This window comes from Phyllostomus discolor, chromosome 4 (genome assembly GCF_004126475.2).
Source record: "Phyllostomus discolor isolate MPI-MPIP mPhyDis1 chromosome 4, mPhyDis1.pri.v3, whole genome shotgun sequence".
Classification (NCBI taxonomy): Eukaryota; Metazoa; Chordata; class Mammalia; order Chiroptera; family Phyllostomidae; genus Phyllostomus; species Phyllostomus discolor.
The window spans coordinates 167256404-167275339 of NC_040906.2; the positions used below are offsets into that span (position 1 = coordinate 167256404).

The 18936-nt window shown below is 55.6% G+C and overlaps 2 protein-coding genes across 6 annotated transcripts; one reads left to right on the forward strand and one right to left on the reverse strand.

Annotated features, from left to right (window-relative positions):
* The first annotated feature begins 48 nt into the window (after positions 1 to 48).
* Positions 49 to 3378, forward strand: SMPD2 (sphingomyelin phosphodiesterase 2). Its single transcript, XM_036024555.1, has 11 exons — positions 49 to 321; positions 413 to 594; positions 823 to 919; positions 1030 to 1106; positions 1452 to 1545; positions 1687 to 1776; positions 2011 to 2093; positions 2221 to 2353; positions 2440 to 2544; positions 2721 to 2874; positions 2973 to 3378. Exons 2-11 carry the CDS (start codon positions 545 to 547, stop codon positions 3359 to 3361), a joined length of 1272 nt encoding a protein of 423 aa, XP_035880448.1. The 5' UTR covers positions 49 to 321; positions 413 to 544; the 3' UTR covers positions 3362 to 3378.
* A 135-nt stretch (positions 3379 to 3513) lies between these two features.
* On the reverse strand, positions 3514 to 14488 carry MICAL1 (microtubule associated monooxygenase, calponin and LIM domain containing 1). 5 transcript variants are annotated; one of them, XM_036024554.1, is made up of 25 exons: positions 14419 to 14488; positions 12548 to 12856; positions 12231 to 12438; positions 11871 to 11975; positions 11425 to 11529; positions 11157 to 11312; positions 10526 to 10626; positions 9565 to 9822; positions 9220 to 9335; positions 8913 to 9039; positions 8734 to 8812; positions 8047 to 8194; positions 7393 to 7583; positions 7123 to 7211; positions 6969 to 7010; positions 6658 to 6741; positions 6397 to 6553; positions 6018 to 6094; positions 5459 to 5732; positions 5233 to 5336; positions 4826 to 4939; positions 4604 to 4697; positions 4326 to 4425; positions 4152 to 4225; positions 3514 to 3784 (listed from the first exon to the last, which is right to left on the reverse strand). In XM_036024554.1, the coding sequence occupies exons 2-25, from the start codon at positions 12803 to 12805 to the stop codon at positions 3642 to 3644; spliced, it is 3204 nt and encodes a 1067-aa protein (XP_035880447.1). In that variant the 5' UTR covers positions 12806 to 12856; positions 14419 to 14488; the 3' UTR covers positions 3514 to 3641. The 5 variants fall into 5 exon arrangements, with proteins under 5 accessions (XP_035880447.1, XP_035880445.1, XP_028365147.1 ...); XM_036024552.1 differs by having other exon boundaries at positions 12548 to 12859; positions 14419 to 14475; XM_028509346.2 differs by lacking the exon at positions 14419 to 14488 and adding an exon at positions 14239 to 14397.
* Between the last annotated feature and the right edge of the window lie 4448 nt (positions 14489 to 18936).

Here is an 18936-nt window from a genome sequence, read left to right on the forward strand (position 1 = left end):
GCCCCCGACGCTCGCAGGGGGCGGGGCTGGGGCGGGGCTAGGGGGCGGGCAGCAGCTGCCGGGCTTGTACGCCTGTTGCTGGTGAGCCGGAAAACACCGCGGCAAGGCGCTCTGGCCGGAGTCAGAGGGTGCTCGGGCCGCCGCGGCCAGCCAGGGACAGGATTCGGGGGAGAAGAACCGGGAGCCCCGCGCCTCTTGTGTCTCAGTGCGGCTCGGCACTCTTCCGGTCCCCCTCACGCGCGGCCCTCACCTTCAATCACCTCCCGGGTGTCGCTGCAGATCGCCTATCCGGTTTGGTGGGCAGCCAGTTTGGGCCAGCTGGCCAGTTGCTGGGGTAACGCGGGAGTCTGTCTCAGGTGCAGTGCCGGGGTCACTGGCCTAAGCCTTCCGGACTTAGGACCTACGTCCTTAGGGGCAGCGTGACAGCGGAGCCGACCACCTGTGCGCACCGCCCTGGGAAGAGGCGCCGCCAGCCCACACTCGTCCCGGCCGCTGCGGTCGCTGGGGAAGCCGAGCTGTCCCGCGTCCCGGGACCGTCCCCGCCATGAAGCCCAGCTTCTCCCTGCGACTGAGGGTCTTTAACCTCAACTGCTGGTGAGTGGTCCTGCGGAGTGGGATATGGGCCACGGCCCAGTCGCACCCACACAGCCAGAGGAAGGAGGCCCTTCTCACAATCGGGCGAGCTCTATCTACCCTGTCCTGTAATCTTCGGGTGCTGCGAGAACGGGCACCGCCAAAACCCACACCTGGCTCCCAGCTCCAGCGGTGTCCAGAGGGCTGAGGACTCCCAGTAGTTACCTCCCCTGGTCCTTCTGTCCTTAGGGGCATTCCCTACCTGAGCAAGCACCGAGCAGACCGCATGAAGCGCCTGGGAGACTTTCTGAACGCGGAGAGCTTCGACCTAGCTCTACTGGAGGAGGTGGGCTGTATGGAACTTGCGTGGTGGGACCCGGGCTGGGGAGGGGGGGAGTAGGAATAGACTTTCCTGTGGGGAAGAGCCAGGCAGACATCCTCTCCCTTTCTCCCCAGGTGTGGAGTGAGCAGGACTTCCAGGACCTGCGACAGAAGCTGTCGCCCACCTACCCAGCTGCACACTACTTTAGGAGGTGAGAACCCTTCTGGCCTGGAAGCCTGGAGGCTCTTGGCCCTGCCAGCCCTACCCTATCCTGGCTGCACCCTCCTTCCTGTCCCCCAGCATCCTCTCCTCTGGGTGTGGAAGCCGGAGAGGGTGGAACCAGGAAGATCCTAGCTCTTCAGTTTATCTCAGCCCTGTCATCAGGTCATGGTGTAATCCCACATAGTTCTGTTGCTTTGAGCTGGGGCCCCAGGGCTGGTTCCAGTAGCAGAAAGAGATTTAAAAAATAGCTGATAAGTGCTGGAAGACAAGGGAAGGGAAGAGGACTAGGTCTTTTTTTCCCTGTTCTGGCCATTAATCAGGCTTTGTCTTCCAGTGGCATCATTGGCAGTGGCCTCTGTGTCTTCTCCAAACACCCAATCCAGGAATTCACCCAGCATGTCTACAGTCTCAATGGCTACCCCTACATGGTATGCCTGATCTCCGACCTCATCTGCCTCCCTTACCCACCCCCCACTAACTGGCTAAGAGAGGCAGCCTTCCTAGGGTTGTGGAGGGTGGGCAGAAAGAGGGTAGCAGCGCCTCGAGCTCCTGCCCCTTCCTGCCTGTAGATCCATCATGGTGACTGGTTCAGTGGGAAGGCTGTGGGACTGCTGGTACTCCATCTAAGCGGACTGGTGCTCAATGCCTATGTGACCCATGTGAGTGAAGCTGGCGGTGCTGAGGGCTGGGACAGGCAACCTGGTACTGGGAGGGAGAGATGGAATCCTCTAGCTGGGCTGCCTGGGGGTGAGGTGTGGGGGCAGGATCTCCTAGTCAATAGGCAAGGTTCACCCATTCTTTATCAAGCATCATGCCAAGTGACAGGAGCTTAATTTAGACGTGCCCTTGGGACCCTCATTCTCACCTGCTGTAAACTCATTAATCTTATTCAGCTTCACGCAGAGTACAATCGACAGAAGGACATCTACCTAGCACATCGTGTCGCCCAAGCTTGGGAACTGGCCCATTTCATCCAGTGTGTGAGCCTGGGCTTGACAAGGGATATGGGATGGGGTCCGGGGGCTGAGCGGTGGCCAAGGCCCCACTTACAGGGCAGAGCTGGTTAGGGAAGGATTCTTGCCTCACTGGCCTGGTTCCCCTAGCCATACATCCAAGAAGGCCGATGTCATTCTATTGTGTGGGGACCTCAACTTGCACCCAAAGGACCTGGGCTACCGCCTGCTGAAGGAGTGGACAGGGCTGCATGATGCCTACCTGGAGACCCAGGACTTCAAGGTGAGGACCTGCTTGTTTCCCATCTGGACGCCCACCTGCTTTCCCTTCTTCCCCCACATCCTAGCACAAGCCAACTGTTCACCTAGGGCTCTGAAGAAGGCTGTACAATGGTACCTCAGAACTGCTACGTCAACCAGCAGGAGCTGGAGCCATTTCGCTGTGGCATCCGCATCGACTATGTGCTTTATAAGGTCAGGCCCCTCCCCATAGTGTGCCTTCACCCACTGTGTCTCTTCATCTCTCACGGACCTGTGCTGACCCTTTGTGCAGCTACTCTAGTCTTAGTTCACTGATGCCTGGGGAATGGGACAGCTTGGAGCTGGTTCCCTGGGAAGATCTGTTTCTCTCTGGCCGTTACTTTCCCCAGGCTGTTTCTGGATTCTACATCTCCTGTAAGACTCTCAAAACTACTACAGGCCATGACCCTCACAGTGGTTTCCCACTCTCCGATCATGAGGCCCTGATGGCTACTCTATGTGTGAAACACAGGCCACCCCAGCAAAACCCCAGCTCTACCAATGGTAAGTCACCCACATCCTTTCCATTGGTCCCTCCCCACCACAAGACAGCCTTTCCACTCTGACCCTCTCTCTTGCCCCACTGCCCTGCCTTGTTCTAGGACCAACAGAGAGGTCACCATTGATCAGTGTGCTAAGGGAGGCCTGGACAGAGCTGGATCTGGCTGTGGCTCAAGCTCGTTGGTGGGCCACCTTCGCTGGCTACGTGATTGGGCTAGGGCTGCTTCTCCTCGCATTGCTCTGTGCCCTGGTTGCTGGAGGAGAGGTCAGGGAAGTTGCCATACTGCTTTGGACTCCCAGTGTAGGACTCGTGCTGGGGGCAGGTGCAGTCTATCTCTTCCACATACAGGAGGTCAAGGGCTTATGTAGGGCTCGGGCTGAGCTCTACCATGTGCTGGGAAGGGCAAGGGAAGCCCAAGACTTGGGTCCGGAGTCTCAGCCAGCCTTGTTGTTGGGGCATCAGGAGGGGAACAGGGCTGAAGACCAATAAAGCTTGACACTTTGGTGGCTCTGCCTTTTCCTTGGAGAGGCAGCAATGGGGCCAGTGATCACGGTGATTGTCACAGTGTAGACTTGCAGACTCCTATACATCTCTTGCTCTCCCTACACGCTCCCCGCCTCCTCTTACCTGCAGGCCTTACGCATGGCAGAAACACTTTTATTACAAACACTGAGGCACTCTCCCAGGCAGCCCAGATGAGCAGAGTAGCACTGTCCTGGGTGAGGTGGTCTTGTAGGGAAGAAGGCAGGCAGCCTACCATCTTCTAGCCCTAGGCCCCTGGCCCTGATGCCAGCTCGCTGAGCCTGCGTTCCTCTTGGAAGCGGATGAGGGCATCTCGCTGGTTCACCACATTCACCAGCTCCCTCAGGATCTGGTCCTCAGCCTGCTGATCAGCAACGGTCTTTTGGGTTTCTGAAGGGAGAAGATGGTGCTCACAGAACTGGGCAGGGAGGCAGGAGAGGCACGCCTCAACCCTGGCCTACGTGACTTCTATTACCTGACTTCAGTTTCCTAATCTGCACAAGTAGGTTTGTCAACACCAGTGGTTTTCTAGCCTTGTTCCACAGAAGCACCATTTTTAAAAAGGAAATCCTGCATGAAACCCATACATGGGGCTCTGACTGAACGGCAGGCAGAAGAGGGGCTCCTCTGGCTTCCTGCTGAATTGCCTCAGAGGAACTCTGACTAGAGGACCGTGTTGCTTGGTCAGTGCCTGAGATCACGAGGCTCACACAAGCCCCAGCCCCGTGATGTCTGCCTCTCCCCACATCCTGCGTACCGCTTCTGTTCATGTAGCTGCGGAGCTCCTGGTCCAGCTGCAACTGTTTCTCCTGCAGGCTCAGTTCCTGTACCCTGTGGAGGGCAGGGACAGAACGGGCACAGTTGTTCACGGTGCTCAAGGACACGACTGGGGCCTGGCTCACAAGCACTGTCCCCTCTCTGTGTCCCTTACGTGATATTGAGCTCAGCCTCCTCAGCCACTAAGCTGTTTTTCTTCTGAACAAGGTGTAGCAGCTGTTCCAGCCATAGTGCCTTTTGCTGTTCCGGAGAACCTGATAAGAAGGGGGGTTGCGTGGTCAGGAGGCCTTCAACCCAGGTCCTAGGAGTCCTGAGCATGAGGAATGGAACCTGCTGCGGGCCAGAGCCCGTGGGCTTGATGAGTCGCTGGGGGCTGACGCAATGCTAGGAGGCCAAGGGGTATCCTCGCTTATCCCTCCCGTCCTCACTCACTGCTCTGGTTCCTCAAGGCCAGCTCCAGCTTCATTCCCTCGGCCTCCAGCTCCCTCAGAGCAGCCTCAATCTCATTTAGCCGCCGCTGGATGGCCTGAGGGGTCCAAGACAAGAGGCCCAGGAGTCTTTGGATTGTTCAAGAATGGAGCACTGGAGTGGCTCCAATCCCCAGTCTCACAACTTCTGACTCCACTGGAACTTTTGGCAACCCCTAAACCTCACCTGGGCCTTGCAGAATCTCTTCATCTCCGCCTCCCTGGCATGACGCAGCAGTGTCCGCTTCCATGTTGGGTACTTGTCCATGGTGCCTGATTTCTTGGCCCAGGTCAGCAGAGCCTGTGGCAGGGTCAGACGAGTCAGGGGCAGGGCCTGGCCTCTTGTTGGATAGGGGTTGGGGAAGCTTTGTTTGGAAGAGGCCAAGAAGAACCTGGGCTGGAAGTGGGGTGTGTTCTGGTAGAAAAGATGGTGGGTTAGAGATAAGAGTAAGTCAGGCTGGGGGAGAAGACCTTCCAAGAGCAGGGCTCAGAGAAGGGAGCCAGCTGTAGGTTTCTCCTGTGGCGGGGGTGGGGCGAATTTAGTGGGTGTGTGCAGGCTTGGGCAGAGTAGATGGCCAGGTTCCTTCCACTCACCTGTTCCATGTCTGAGTCCAAAGCCACATCTTCTTCTTCCTCTTCTTCCTCTTCACTGGAGGAGGAACTTCCTCTCTCTTCTTCTTTCTCCATGGCCATAAGAACTGGGCAGAGAAGTAGACATGGCCTGGGATCTCCACAACCTCCCTTCCCATTCCCCTTCAGGAATCCCAGTACCACCCGCCTCTCCCTGCCCTGGCTCAGCACATCTGGGCAGAGCAGTTACCTTCAGAGCTCTGGGTTGGCACTCCCCATCCCACAAAGCTGGCCTCCAGGGCCTGGCGGGCCAAGGCAGAGCAACTGCGGGGGGGCTTGGGTGGAGGCTCCGTTTCCGAGTCAGGGGTCAGGTTAAGGGAGGACAACCGCTGGCGTTCTGGGCTGGACAAGCGGATCAACTGACGGGCAGGCTTGGGGACTGGGATGGGACTGGCCCCCTCCAGGGGGGCTGTGGGAGTCAAGGGGCTGGATGGCATGTTCATCTCACCTGGCGTGTGGAGGTCCTAGAAAAGCCACCATGTGGTTTGGTCAGTGACCAGCTCAGTGGGGGCCTGAGACCGCCCCTTTAGACAAATGTGAGCCCTGGAATTCATTCATTTTCCGGACAGTGTCAGACAGTGTTCTAGCCACTTGGGCTATGGCAATAAGCAAAATGACAGAAATTCCTGCCTCCATGGAGCTTACACTCTAGTGGAGAGCATTCAGTTACCTCTGGCAAAGTCCACTGGGCTTGGTGAGGCCCCTTTCCTTGTTCCCACCCCCAACAAACACACTTTCACAGCTTTAACCTGACTCTCAGGGCCTCTGTCCTTGTCGTCCTCTTTGTGGTCTGGCTGGGGCAGGTGCTGGAGGCAGTAGAAATGCCCTGGGAAAGGTGGAGCGCGGAAGAGATGTCAGGTGTAGGCAACACAGTGTCCCAAGACAGCTTATCTGGGAGGGTGGGGGCAGCAGGACTTGCAGGTGAGTTCCTGTTAGCCTCCTGGTTCCTCAGAACCCCATCTGGGGCTCTGGAGGAGACGGGGGTATGAACGAGCTCAGAGGAGGATGTTGTGTTCAGCCTGTGTCCAACCTCCTGCCGAGCACCCCAGTGCCCCTCCACCTTCCAACTTCTTCAGACACTGCCGGCCATGCCCAGAGTTCCTCTTGAGACCTCCTGGGCCTACTCACCATCTCCTGGATGCTGTCCGTAGCCACCTGGCCACAATGTGGCCTCACAGATACGGCAGCAGAAGCAGCTCCGGTGGTAGAAACGGCCATCGGCACACACGCGTTCCAGGATGTAGAGGTGTTCCCCACAAAGTGCACACAGCTCCTCGCTACCATCCTACACCGATCCCCGTGCCACAGGGTCAGCCGGACAGTCCTTCCCTACCCCTGAAACCCCTCCCTGATCATGCCTCTTCCTGCAGGCAGGGCCCCCATTCTCACCTCCTGGTGGTGTGATGGGGGTGTCAGGGGAACACCAGACTCTGGGACTAGTGGCTCCTCCGTACGTGGGGCCTCAGCCTCTACCTAAGGAGGTAAGTGCTCAGGCCAGAGGGTAGAGAGGCAGGATCAGCTGGAGAGTGGATGCATGCAGATAAACAGAAAGGGCTGGAAGGGAGGGGGAGTGAGACTAGGAAGGGACATTGGATGGGGGATTAAAGGACTGCACCTTGCAGGGGTAAGAGCTGGGAAAGTGTTCCAGGGAAGGGACCAGAACATGGGGCAGGGGGCTGTCTGGCTTTTTATGTATTTACCTCCAGGCGTAGCTTCTTGCCACCTGCATCCTCCCGATTTTCCTGTAATAAGTCCTGCACTCAGCATGGGGTTCTGAGTCCCCAGGCCTCCCCCTCACCCCAGAGGCCCCCACTAGGAACCCAGTGCCCAGTCCCAGCCCTGCCCGGACTCCACCTGGGCCCGGGTCCGTTGCAGGGTCCTCTGCAGTTTGCCAAGGAACAGTACAGCACTGGGGGTCGCTGGAGAGCCTTGGCTGGCAAGGCCTGCAGGGAGAGTTAGAGCATGTTGAGGCAGATGGGGGGCCCATGCTGTGCCCCCAAAAACAGATGGCTACACTCCAGCCCAAAGGAACACCTCTCCCAGGCTGTCCCTCAGAGGGCACCCTCTCCTCCCATGTGTGCACACACATATCTTACCCCACTGCTGCCCCAGTCTCCAGGTTACCTGGGTTGTGGGGCATGCTCTTATAGGCACTGTGAAAGTGGCTGAGGTAGGCAATGAGGCCCAGTGGGTCACTTCCTGCCACCATTGCCTGTGTGGACAATACGGGAGTGATGCCCAACTCATGCTCTGCCATCTTCAGCGCCCAGCCAGTTGCTTCCAGAGCTCCCATCCCCTGCAGCTCCGAGGGTTCCCTACGGGGTATCGGAGAGAAGCCAATGGGAGAGCAGAACCTGACCCCATCAAAGGGGGAGATGGTAGGTAGAAAGCACTGGGAGGGGCGGCTGGGGGAGCACAAATGCAGAAGGCAGGAAGAGTTATTCTGTGCTACACCATCACCACCGCCCCCCCCCCACCCCCCATGACAGCCTTCTGGCTTTGGGGCTCTGCTGCTCACAAAGCTGCCCCTACTGAATGCATTTGATTCTTACAACATTCCCGGGCAGGCGGGCATGCAGGCAGAGTAAGACAGGAATACTGTCCCTAGGGAGGTGAAGTGACCTGGGCAAAAACGGTGGCACTGGGACTCAACTGGGTGTGCTAACTCCTGCACAGTGATCCCCTCACAGTTCCATAGTGCCCGATGTAGAGGGAGGGGCAGGGGCCTGAAAGGGAGGTGTGGTCTACCAGGGACCCCAGCCCTAATTCGAAACTCACAGTAGGCCAGGCCGCAGCCGGTTCACCAGGGCACACAGAGCCAGCCCGTCGGTCCAGGAGGAAGAAAGGTTGGTGACGTGGACACCAGGGTACCCAGCAGTCTGCTCCTGGCACCAGCGTAGCAGCTCCTCCTGTGTGCCCGCTGACCCTGGGAAGAAAAGCTCTGCTGTGCCCAGTCCCCGGGCTCACAGAGAGCTCAGCTGCTGAGTGTGGGGCCTGGGTGGGAGCTGGAGGCAGGGCCCCACCCCGACTGGGGCACCGACCTAACACTGTCAGCAGTACATCCATCCCAGTTTTCTCATTTAAAAAAAAAATCCCTTTCTGGAATAAAGCGAGGGAATGAACCAAGTGAGGTGAAATCGCTGCCAAAGGCTCAAAGGAAAGGTGGAGTCTGCGAGGCTTCCGGAGGGCCAGGAAGAACAGCTGAGCACAGAGCAGCAGCACGGCTGCCATTCAGCTGCTGTGCACTCAGCGGTTACTGAAATACTGAAATACTTGCCCACAGTGGGAAAGAGCTGCTGCTGAGTGCTCCGCTGGCCCTCCACTCTCCAGGACGCCCCAAACCTCCCCCGCATCCAGCAGTGTGCCAGCACCCCAAGGTGGCAGCTGCTCCAGAAGTCGGTTGGTGCTTGCGCCTCACGGGCTGGTGAATACGCTGGACATGGCCCTGGAGGGAGGCCTGCTTACCAGTGTCAGGCTTTCCTGAGTCAGTCTTGTCACCCCTCCACACGGGCTCCTTGGCCATCACGTCATACAGGTCTCGCACCTAAGGCAGCCCCTTTCAGGTCCTGAGGCAGGCTGACCACGCCCCCATCAAACCCGTTGGGGAAGGGCTTCCTAGGGCAGGGCTAGAGGGAAGGCCTGACCTGATTAGGAGACACAGCCTGGAGGTTCAGGTTAGGGTAGCGGGTGGCGGGGTCCAGCCCGTACTGGGCCACGTTGCGGTGCATGTTTTCCGGGGATGTTTGTGACAGGAGCTGGTACAGGCTCTCCCTGGTGGGGGAAGTTGTGAAAGTGGGGGTCAGGGACACGAGTCAGCGTTCACCCATCAGCACCCACCCCTCAAGAACCGCCAGGCCTTGCTTTTATTCTCTTTTGTCCATGCCCCCAGTCTCTTCACCCAGCACCCCCACCCTTTGTGTCCGCTAGTCCCACCCCTAACTCAGGCCTCACCGCTCTGCCAACACTTCTAGGGGCTTGGCGCCCTCTGCCCACCGCTTCACCATCCAGGCGGCATCAAAGGCTGCCAGGAAGCCCCGGGCCACTCCAGTGCCCAGGGGCCAGAAGGGCTGTAGGGTCAGAAGGACAGGAAGCATCTCAGGGTCCAGCAGGAGTGTCCAAGCCCAAACACCCCCAGGTTATAGCGGAGGAGGGCCCTCACCACATCAAGCAGCTCTTAGCTCCTCATGACAGGGAAACCCTTTTCTCCCCTCCTTTCCAACCACAAACCCTTGTGCCTCCTTAAAAGAACTCCCTGAGTCCCTTACCCTCCCCAACCAGGGAACCCTGACCCCTCACCTCCACCAGGCAGTCTCCCACAAGCCCCAGCAGCAGGCGGGCGCCATGCTTCTCTTGCACACGAGCAGAGCTATCTGCCCGCATCATGCTTGTGAAGTCAAAAGCAGAGACGTCAGGCTGCCCGTGGGCGTCTTTAGCAAACTCCAGCTTCCCAAGCTTTCCATGGGTGGCGAAGTCAGCAGCTTCCCGGGCAAAGTGCTGCAGAGCCTCGGGCACCACATTGGCACTGCCCAGCAGCCGGTCTGTGTCTGGCCAGTCCTACAAGGCCGACAGATCAGAACGACTATCCACTGGGCAGCCCTGTCCCCTTGAGTGTAAGAGATGCACATACATACTAAGCCCCCAAGGAGAGGCTTCCCCAGGCTACACCACAGTTGAAGGCTGAGCTGCACCTGGAATTCGCAGGCTCAAGCCCCCTCCTCAGCACTCACCCTCCTGGGGGTCGCAGGCCCCACCCTGTCCCCGAGGCCCAGGACCATTACTGTTATCGTACACTTGCTCTGGACAAGTCCCTGAACTTCTCAGAGTCTGATTTAGAGAAAATACACCTAACATCTCAAGGTACTCGTGAGAATTTGGTGGGAATGCTCTCAACAGAATACCTAGTATATAGTAGGTGTTCAACTAGTTCATTCAGCAAATATTTATTGGGTGCTTACTATATGGCAGGCATCATTCTAGGCACTGGGAATAATCAACAAGCAAAAGAGACAGAGACAAAATTCCTGCTCCCCTGGAGCTTACATTGGTAGTCCTCCAGCTGGTATAAGGTGTTCAGCCCAGAATGTGATTCAGATTACCAGGTAATCCCAGCAGAGGGGAGCTTGTTGGGGTGGAGGAGAGGGCAGGGGCAGGACAGGCTCTCTCCACCCCAGGGGTCGAGGGGGGACAGACTCTGTCCAGGTCCCTCCCCCCTCCCAGGGCCCACTGCCCAGCCCCTGCCTGCCTGGGCCTGCCTCACCTGACGCAGCACCCCCAGACGCAGCAGGCACTGCTTTTTGGCTGTCATCACGAAGTAGTGTGTGTCGTCCTTGTAGTACACAATGTTTTCCAGATCAATGCCTGGGGGGCAGGGCAGGGGCAGGACATGTGTCTCCTCATTATGTGTCACCTCTGCAAACACTCCAGCCATGCCTGACCTCTCAGACTACAGTGGGTGCCCCACGCAGGAGCCCAGGAGTTCCGATGGCACAACAGGCCATGTGTCCCGGGCCTAGGAGGCCGGAGGACATGGAGCAAAGAGAGGATCTTGGGTGGGGCAGCAGCTGGGAGACCTGTACCACTCGGTCACATGCTTACGGACGACAGCCTGGCTTCTGGAACCAGAGTAGGCACACCCCAAGGGGCGTGGCAGTGCAAAGTGAAAATAAACATAGGGCATCTTCCTGAAGTTCCAATTTCATTTTGAATTATCATTTACATATCACTTACATGTTATATCATTTACATATTAAAGCCTATCTAAAAATGCACAAAGCAAAATTTCACACATTTTGTGAAAGGTTTCCAAGACCTGCCATGTTTCATGGCAAAGTGCCAGCCCCCAGTCAGGCAGGAGGAGGGGAAGCTCTGTGACAGAGAGGGGTCCTGACCTGTGGCTTTGAGCAGGCTCAGGAAGAAGCTCTGGTTGTAGATCCTGGCCACGCCGCTGATCTCGGGCACCTGTGTCTCTTCTGCGGTGCGCTTGTTCACAAAGTTGACCGTGATGCCGATAGCCAGTTTGCCTCGCATCTCTCGCACTGTGAAGCCTAGAGCGGGTGGGGGCAGGGGGGCCGTGGCAGAAGAATGAGGACTGTAACAGCCTAGAGAGGCCCAGGAGAAGCTCAAGATGCTGACTCTTCTAGGAAAGGGACCACTCACCTTCAGGGATGAATTTACCTCCAGCAGCAGAGATGAGGACATCAAACTCATAGTTGGCCAGCTGGGCAGGAGGACTGGGCTGGAGCTGGGCACGCCAGCCACTCCCTGGGGCAAAGGGTGTGAGAGGCACAAAGGTGTGGAAGTCTGAAGGGGCCTCCATGTTCCCAGGACAAGCCAGTGAAATAATTAATGTGTTGACGGGTATTACAGTTTAGAAAGCAATGACTGTTTACCACATTATACCTTCACAACTTCCTATGGAACGTAGGGAAGGAAGGGAATATTACTCCCATTTTACAGATGCTCAAAATGAGGCTCAGAGAAGTTTGCACAAGGCCACCCTATTAGAAAGGGAGTCTCTGCCGACTCCCACCCCCACCCTTTTTCTTCCACAGGCTGAGATGTACTTGGCAGACGGTGGTTCTCGGGAGCAGAGAAGTACTTACCCTTTTTGGGAGGGGGTTGGAGGCCAGTGAAAGTGACACCCCAGTGAATTTCCACCCCTAGCAGTAGTGCCACCTTCAACAAAAGCAGCTGAAGCTGTCGGATGCCTGGAAGGGAGAGGACATTAGGAACAGAGACCCAGGGTCTCCCCAGGTATCAGTGTGCGCCTGGTCAGAGCTAGAAGTCTTAGGGATCACTCTATCCAATTGCCCATTTTACAGATGAAAAACCTGAGTCCTAAACATCACCTAGATGAAGTGAATCTTGTCCACTCGGCCTCTTGGCTGGCCCAGCAGCCCCCCCCCCCCCCCCACTGGCCTGTCTCTAGATTCAGCCCCTCCAGGCCACCAGGTGGTACTCACTGATGTGGTCCAGGGTGCCTGTGCAGAAGCGCCCAAAGAACTTCTTGGCACCGAGTGCCCGAAGGTCATGGATGGTGAAGGGCCAGAGGTGGAGCACATTATGGCGAGAGAACTTGGTGCGCTTTTCCACCAGTACCACGCGGGCCCCCAGCAGTGCCAGCTCCACAGCAGCCCGCAGACCACAGGGTCCAGCGCCCACCACCAGGCACTGTGAACACACAAGAAGGCAGTGTGGGTGTGGCATCCCATCTCCCTTCTCTGACTCCTCCCAGTCATTCCGGATTCTCCAACCCCCATCCCAGCCACTGGGTATTTACCTTTGTACGGGCGCAGGCCTGGCCCTGCTGGTAGACAGGCTGGCCTGCTCGCTTGTCCAGCTTGGCCCACAGTGCCTTGGCGCTCCAGTAGTTGAGCTCGGCCTTGATCTTGTGGTACTGAGACAGCCCTCCACCAGACTTGAGCCCTAGGGCTTGGCATAGTCCCTGGAAGCTGCTCAGCACATTCTGACACAACTGGGCCTGCAGGAAGCTCTCAAAGTGGGCATGTGCTGGATTGGTGGAGGTGGGTGAGGCCATGGCACCCCCTGCGTCTTTCAGGGATGGGAGCAGCTGGGCAGAGGCACGTGGCTGCTGGAGAGGCTGGGCAGAGGCACGTGGCTGCTGGAGAGGCGGGAGAGAAGGGGAGGAGACTTGAGAAAAGAGGATGGGGAAAAAGGAAGGGAGAGGGGAGGAAAGCAGGCTAGTGCCCCCAGGGAGCTGAGGGCCGACCCTAACTGGCTCCTTTCTCACAGCCTACTCCCTAACTGCTCCAGAGACAGCTGCTATCCCTTCCAAGTGAAATCTGCCAAATTTGGGAATGAAAACATCCGCAGTTCTGAGCACAGAGGGCACACAAGAAGCGAGGGAGCCACCAGCTCAGTCTTCCTGTCCAGGGATCTCCAAGCCCTGCACCATGGCTAGGACCCACAGGGCAGAAAACAGGGTGTGGGGTAATTTCTAGACATGCAAAGGGCAGGTTAGCCAGAAAGGGAACTTCCCTTGTGGCGCAGACAGGGGTAAACCAAATAGCTGCAACCCCAGCTGCTGGGCACACACACTGCCCCATCTCAACCCACACCTCCCTATGTCAGGTGCCCCTTGATGGCCTCGGTGTCACACGGTGTCACCCGGTGAGGGGTGTGTCTTACACCAAGGGCAAATGCTTCCTCCTTAGCCCTGGCGATTTCCTCCCGACGAGGGGAGAGGCAGACTGTGACTGTGAGAGTTCCACTTCTCATCACCCAAACTACCTCAACAAACAGCCGGAGGATGTTGCATGTTACGACTTACTGGGTAAGGAACACTGGGTCTATTTCTGACTCACTGTGGTCAAAAACACTTCCCCTGTGAGTCTTGCCATCTCTAGGGGGCCTCAGGGCGGTCGGGGGCTACAGCAGCCGGGTTTGCCCCTCCTAGCTTCCTTCCACCCGCATCCAAGGACCGCCCCATCCCCTGTGGGCTTGGGCGCGCTCTCCCAGGAATTTTCCGAAACAAGGCCTCCCTTTGTCCCCCTCTCCCTCTCTCGAGCCCCCACGCAAATTGAGGAGGGCCAGAGGGGGCTTTTTCATGCTGTGACCTAGAGGAATCAGAGGGTACGGAGGGTGGAGCTGCCGCTGGGGGAGTTAGGGAAGATGGGTAGCATCGTAGCGCGGAGGTCCCCTGAGACCGATACCCCCACCCCCTGGGCCACTCCACGGGTCCCAGCCGGAGACCAGCATGCCAGACCGGGCGAAGGAAGCTAAAGCTGTCTGCTGCCAATCACCTGGACTAGGGCCGGCGGACCATCAGGAAGGGCAGAGGTCTCTCGAGGATGGGGGAGTGGAAAGAAGACCTCGGCGATGGGAGAGGGAGGGGAGACCCAGCCTGGAAACCGCTGGACTAAAGATGTGCGAGGGCTGGAGCGGTCTGGAAGCACGGAGAAGAGCTGGACCACTGCGGCGGGGGGGGGTGGGGGGGTGGGAGGTACTCACATTCTGGACCAAAAAGTCTGCAGAGGGGCTGAGCGGGGCGGGGTCGAGGGGAAACGGGCGGGACCGACCAAGAGGGGTTTCTGAGCGCCTGGGGTCGCATTTCCCCAGAAACGCACTCCGGTCCCCACCCCAGCCCCACCGCGAGCAGGGGCCCAAAGCCGGCTCAGCTGAACAACTTACCCGGAGGCTCCGAAGCCAAAGGAGCCGCTTCCTGCCCAGCTCATGGGAGGGCGGGGGCGGGGGCGAGGCCGGAGGAGGGAGCGGTGGAGGAGGAGCGGAGGCGAGCGCCAGGCGCAGGGGCGGCGCGCAGGGTCTGCCTTGCCGGGTGCTAGTTCTTCGGGGTGTGGACTTTGGCGCCGGGCGCGGAGCGCTCCTCGCACAGACGCTTTATTTGCGTTCATTAGCATCTCATTATCCCGCGTTCCCTGGCTTGGGGCTGCCGGGGGCCCGCCCAGGCCAGCTGAGTGGTGCCCGAAGGCGTGGCACCTTAGAAGCCGAGTTTGGCTTGGGGGCGGGAGATCCAGGGCCCGGCCTGGCGGGGGCCGAGGATGCCGGGATCTGGGGCGCCGAGTGCCGGGCAGCGCATCCGCAGCGCTGGGCTCCATGCCGGTGCCTGCTCCCGCAAAGCCAACCCTTCCCGGGAGGGCGAGGCCACGCACCCCTGCGCAGCACCAACAGCGCGGGCGGTCTCGGAGCGCTGCACTAGAAGTCTGCGAGAGCTGGCGGGTCCATAGGTGGCGCCGGAAAGTCTGCGCTGTATTCATCTCTTACCACCGCCCCGGCGCCCCACGTGGGATTCAAGCTCGAGGTCCCGCTCCCCTGAGACGGAGTCTGCCCTTGGACCCGGCGTGCGGGCGGTTGGCGCGGACTAAGCCCTGAGAACTCCGCAATCTACAGCTTCCACGGTGGCATGAGAAGTGAGGGGGCAGACAGGGCCTTGGGAGTGTGTGTGGGGCGGGGGGAGTGATGGTGGTGTTAGATCACTACTGAGAAAGGGGCGAATGAGAGGGGTGTGTGGGAGAGAGACTAGATGTCCAGTATTCAAAAATGCCTTGGACTGAGGACCTACTGAACGGTCAGTGGGGAAAGGAGTTTGCGAGAACTTTGGGCTCAGCTTCCTCGTATTCCAGATAAGGAAACAGTCTGAATGTAAAGGCACTTGTCCAAGGTTAATATTTTAACTAGTTAATAGTTAACTAGTTAATATTTTTATACATGTATTTTTTTAAGATTTTATTTATTTACTCTTAGAGCGAGGGGAAGGTAGAGAGAAACATCAGTGTATGAGGGATACATGGATCCATTGCCTCTCATGTGCCCCCAATTGGGGACCTGGCCCGAAACCCAGGCACGTGCCCTGACTGGGAATCGAACCAACAACCTTTTGTTCAAAGGTCCGCACTCAATCCACTGTGCCACACCAGCCAGGGCCAACTAGTTAACTTTAACAAAGCATCACTCTCATCTACTGGGCATCCACAGTAAGCGCTCCCGCAGCCTCAGTCGTCACAACAATCCCATTTTATGGCAAAGGAAACTGAAAGACGGAGGTTCTGTGTGACCTGCGCCAAGTTACACGGCAAGTGGCAGACCTGGGCCCAGGTCTGCCTGACTCCACCACATTAGTGTTGATACAACGTGACACGTTGAAAGGCTGGCATTATAAAAAGCTGTTTTTTTTATTTAGAGCAAGTGGCACTGTTACACTAGCAACACCAATGAAACGGAGGAGTCAATGGCAGGGTTGCTCTCCTTAAGATGCAGGAATGGGGTGGGGGGAGAGCCGGGCGCCCTGTGGCTCTCCCTTTCTCTGCATTCTCACTTTGCATTTTGTCTGGAAACCCTTTGAGACCCAGTAAGACTTGAATCCTCACTGCTGGCTGCTTGAGCTGAATGCCAGCTGGGGGAGAGGGGCCAGGGGGAACGCCTGCTCTGCCAGGAGAGGCAGGGAATTCAGCCAGGTCACGCTCGGGAAACTAGGGCAGCCTCCCATCTGGGCCTGTCCTGGCTCTTGAGTGTGACTGGGCACTTAGGTTGAAATGAACTTGCCAAACATCACACACACCACATTTTAAGTACATACTGTAAGAAGCATTCTAAAGTCCACTATAAATGGGGTTACCGGGCTCTTAGAATCACCCCACATCCCTTTCATGAGCAGATGGTAAACAACTAGTTGCTCAGACTCCGCACATTTGCAAAGGCCCAGCAGGCTCTGGCTCTTGACTACTCCGTGACTTGTGGTTGCAGCTAAACAATGGCAGCCAGCATTATGTGACTCTGAGTGACAAATGCTAAAATTTGCCTTTAAAAAAGATTGCAGAACAATAATGACTTCATCAATACTAAAATGCTGGCTTGGTGTTTCACTTTGTGCTAATTAAAGATACACACAGGAGCATAAAGAGGAATATGTTGATCTGTAACCTAGGCCTGGTCAGATTCCAGCTTTGCTTCACGCTAGGCTCCTGTGACCTTGAAAAAGTCGCCAACCACTATGCTTCAGTCTTACCAGCTCTGAATGGAAACTAATTACTCAACCTCCTCAGCCCATTCTGATTCTAAAATCCTATTATTCAATGTTGGTGACTGTAAGAAATGTACAGATGAGAAGACTCAAAGTGAGTTCTACTTAAAGGGTTTCTTCAAAGAAAAAAAATGACCTCTATTAAAACTAAAAGAATAAATGTATTACTTATCTACCAGTATTTCTCTTCTTAATTAGAATCTTGAGTCATGACCTATATTGTATGTGCCGTATACATACCTGAAAATGCTGAGACAATAACATTGACCAGTTCATATTATTATTATCATATTTTGGTATATTATTATACCAAATAAGTGGCTGATACATGAAAAGTCCATTTTAAAAGAATCCCATTCTAATGTTTTTGCAAATAATACTGCCGGCAAGGGACCAGGTCAAAAACCTGAACCATTAATGATCCATTTCTTGGAACTCACACCCTGGTGTGTCTCCCTTCAGTGTCATCCTTACCTCACTCCCAACCTATCATCTCCTGAGCCTGAAGCCAGAAGTTAGGTCCCTAGCACCGCAGGTGGTGTGTCTTAGACACCCTGCACCTACCTGTAGATCAGTGTGGTCACACACATCCATGGTCCTGGGCTGGGAGCTGTGGTGGCAGGGAGACCAGACACGCACAGTCCTGATGTAGAAATAGTTATGACCTGAGCCAAGTGTGTAGAGTGCTGTTAACAGATATGACAGGGTGGATGACTGAGATCAGAGGGTCAGGGAGGGCCTCCGTGAAGAAGTGACCCTTGTACCGAATTCTGATAGACGAACAGAAATTAGAGAACACGGGCAGGAACCTTTCAAGGCTGAGAAAATGCCTGCCTCAAAGCCCGAGGGCAGGAAATTGGGTGAGTGGTAAGCGGTGGTAGTTAGACAGCTAGGAAGCCAGGGTGGCTGGAAAATGGGAAAGGGGCCCAAGAGGGAGCTGGATTGGGAATTTTATTAAGTGGTGGAAACTGCAGAGGAATTTTAAACAGAGCAGAGGCATGATCATATTTGCCGTGATAACACAATATCCACTCATTAGCTTGGTGCTACGGGCACAATGGTGAGCCCGAATCACCACTCCCAGTGGAGAAAGGGGTTGCGGGAGGGTGGAAAGGATGAGTCAGGCCTTGCTGAAGTCCAGGCAAGAGCACATGGTGCAGCAGTGGGGCTGGGGGAAGTGGGTGGATTCAAAAATAGAATTTGAGGTGAAAACTGGTGTAACTTGGTGATGGGGTGGGGGCATGGGTGGTGGGAAGGGTTCTGTCAATAGTGACTCCCACCTTTCTTGGCTATAACATGAATGAATCACACCAAATTTGAGGGCCTCAGCTTTTCCCTCTCCCGGCAACCTTATCCCCGTTTATACTGGTTTTTATTCAAGTACCTTTCCCAGCAGCGCAGAGCCTGTGAGATGGCCCGAGAGCCTCTGCCAGGAGAGGCTGCCAAGATTAAAACTACAGACAGGCTCAGGATCAGTGTAAATGCTTTTCTGTATTTTTGTTGTGAGAATGCTTTGCTCATCAAACACTAAGATTATGGAAAAAACTTGTCCACAAGCCACTTAATTATACTAGAATTATCTGAGATGAATTTTAAAAATGTATTGTTTTTAATTCTGTTTTAGCCTGAGGGAGCTTCTGATTAACTTTTCATCTAATAAGGATAAAAGTATATAAATAAGCTAAAAAAATTAAAAAGATCCAAACTATTCTTTTGGAAAATCTTCAAATCCATATTTAAAAGAATCTAATAATATGGATATTAAGAATTCAAAATAGTAAGTCCATGCTCTAAAACCAAGAAAGTCCCCTGACCTGCTGCTGCTCACATTTTCCCCTTCTACATGGATTTGGTACATTTCACTTAAAAAAAAAAAAAAAAAGGCAAGCCATCTTGTGAATGTTACCTAAATGTGTTCAAGTTCCTCCTACATTTGTATTTAAAATGTGACTGAATGAGCTTGAAATTTTAATGTATTGATTGATTTTAGATAGTGAGGGAGAGGAGAGAGACATCGACTTATTTTTTCACTTATTTGTGCATTCATTGGCTGAGTCTCGTCCATGTCCTGACCGGGCATCAAAGCCACACCTTGGTGTGGCTGGAAGACGCTCTAACCAACCAGCTACCTTGTCAGGGGCGAATGAGCTTTAATTTAAATGCTTTCCTAA

Coding starts and splice junctions, on each gene's coding strand:
- SMPD2 (XM_036024555.1), top strand. CDS start 545: ATGAAGCCCAGCTTCTCCCTGCGACTGAGGGTCTTTAACCTCAACTGC. Junction 595..822: donor GTCTTTAACCTCAACTGCTG/GTGAGTGGTCCT, acceptor TTCTGTCCTTAG/GGGCATTCCCTACCTGAGCA. Junction 2,875..2,972: donor AAACCCCAGCTCTACCAATG/GTAAGTCACCCA, acceptor GCCTTGTTCTAG/GACCAACAGAGAGGTCACCA.
- MICAL1 (XM_036024554.1), bottom strand. CDS start 12,805: ATGGCCTCACCCACCTCCACCAATCCAGCACATGCCCACTTTGAGAGC. Junction 8,813..8,912: donor AGGCTGTGTCTCCTAATCAG/GTCAGGCCTTCC, acceptor GGGCTGCCTTAG/GTGCGAGACCTGTATGACGT. Junction 4,940..5,232: donor TGGACTCAGACATGGAACAG/GTGAGTGGAAGG, acceptor ACCCTGCCACAG/GCTCTGCTGACCTGGGCCAA.